Source organism: Eutrema salsugineum, unplaced genomic scaffold (assembly GCF_000478725.1).
Source record: "Eutrema salsugineum unplaced genomic scaffold, Eutsalg1_0 scaffold_16, whole genome shotgun sequence".
Taxonomy (NCBI): Eukaryota; Viridiplantae; Streptophyta; class Magnoliopsida; order Brassicales; family Brassicaceae; genus Eutrema; species Eutrema salsugineum.
Window position 1 is genome coordinate 2,275,222 of NW_006256858.1, and position 1,558 is coordinate 2,276,779.

Genomic DNA, 1,558 nt, shown 5'->3' on the forward strand with positions numbered 1-1,558 from the left:
TTAACAGTGTTTCCAATTTTGCTAACATCGATTAAGCCTAGTGTATAAAATACGTACTAATACGGTGATAAGTTTAAGTATTACATTAAATTAAGTAATTGAATTTCCTGAATATATATTTGTTCTAGAAACCGAATTCGAAAACCTCGAAATTTTATAATAAAAACTATGGAGTATGTAAGACTATAAATTTAAATTCAAGTAAAAAGAGGAGGTGTATTGAAAATTCATAAGCAGAAAAGCTCTCATATATTATTTAATTGTTATTACAACTTTATTTCAGACTCGCCGTAGTACATTCGGTAGATATGTATTCACAATTCACTATTACCGTATAGGTATCGAGTTAATTATGCTAGAAGACGGCAATACTTACGAGTTACAAGAGTATTAATACCACCACCAAACTAATTACACACCCGACTATCCTTCCTAGTACGTATTTTTATTCAAATATTAGTAACTCTTCACATCCAGTCAAAAATTATGTATTGTTTAAAAAAAAACAGTAACGTCTAGATTATAATCGAACTCTCGATGAGATCGAACCGTGACTCTAACAAATCATAAGGAACCCAAAGCGCATCGAGCGGACAAGGTGTGCCACCGTCAAGCCTTACCCAAGGCTTCCCTTTCCCACTCCAATGCAACAAACTCACTGGACCTGGATGCAAATCCCGACACAATCCTCTGAAATTGTCTCCTCCTAACCCGTGTTGGTTCCACCGGTGATCTACCGGAGCTATGTTTCCGGCGAAGACAAGCAAAAACGGTGGCAGAGACCCAAGCTCGTAGATTCTAATCCTCTTCTGTAACTCCATCCACTCTATGATCTTCCTCGTGTAATCTCCTTGTCTCCATTTCTTTAACTCGATGACCATCACTCCGGTGTTGAAGTAACACGGTGGACGACGACGGTTGAGCGAGAGTGTGATGGAGAGAGAAGGGTTTGACCAGAACGTTGGTGTGAAGTAAGTGGTGAAGTTGGCGTTGCAGTACTCAGGTGCGGCTAAAACGACGTCGGTGGGGATGTGAGTGGTGAAGAGCTTGGAGACGTCGTCGACGAGTATGAGATCCGAGTCGAGGTATACGACACGTGAGAGGCACGTGGGGAGGATCTCGGCGAGGTAGTTTCTTGCGTAGTTTAGCGGAGAGTCGAGCGCCGAGCGGATGGAGGTGGAGATGAGGCCGGAGATGGCGGCTACGTCGTAAGGGTAAATTCGGTATTTCAAGTAAGGAAATGAGGAGACGACGTAGTTTTGGAGTCGGTGGGTTTGTTTTGAAGTGACGAAGTGGAAAACGATGTTTTGAGGGCAAGAAGAGTGTTGGAGGACGGAGAGAATCACGGCCATTGAGCCACGGAGGTAAGCCGCGTCTAAGGTCATTGCCACGTGGACGGCTTTGTCTGAACAGGCGAAGTCGACGTCGTTTTCGACGTTGAGACAGTTGGGTGAGTTGAAGAACTCTGGAGCCTCTTTGGATCTCTCGCCGCGCGAAAGAAGCCGTGGAAATGGCGAGGATGTGAGATATAAACAGCTTCGCGGTGCATTTTTTTGCG

The 1,558-nt window shown here is 44.0% G+C and overlaps 1 protein-coding gene across 1 annotated transcript; it reads right to left on the minus strand.

Annotated features, from left to right (window-relative positions):
• Window positions 1-249: 249 nt before the first annotated feature.
• On the minus strand, window positions 250-1,537 carry LOC18021148 (probable galacturonosyltransferase-like 2). Its single transcript, XM_006403941.2, has one exon. The coding sequence runs from the start codon at window positions 1,383-1,385 to the stop codon at window positions 516-518; it is 870 nt and encodes a 289-aa protein (XP_006404004.1). The 5' UTR covers window positions 1,386-1,537; the 3' UTR covers window positions 250-515.
• Window positions 1,538-1,558: the final 21 nt, after the last annotated feature.

What these genes read in the sequence shown, in the direction of transcription:
- LOC18021148 (XM_006403941.2), bottom strand. Translation starts at nt 1,385, where the DNA reads ATGACCTTAGACGCGGCTTACCTCCGTGGCTCAATGGCCGTGATTCTC.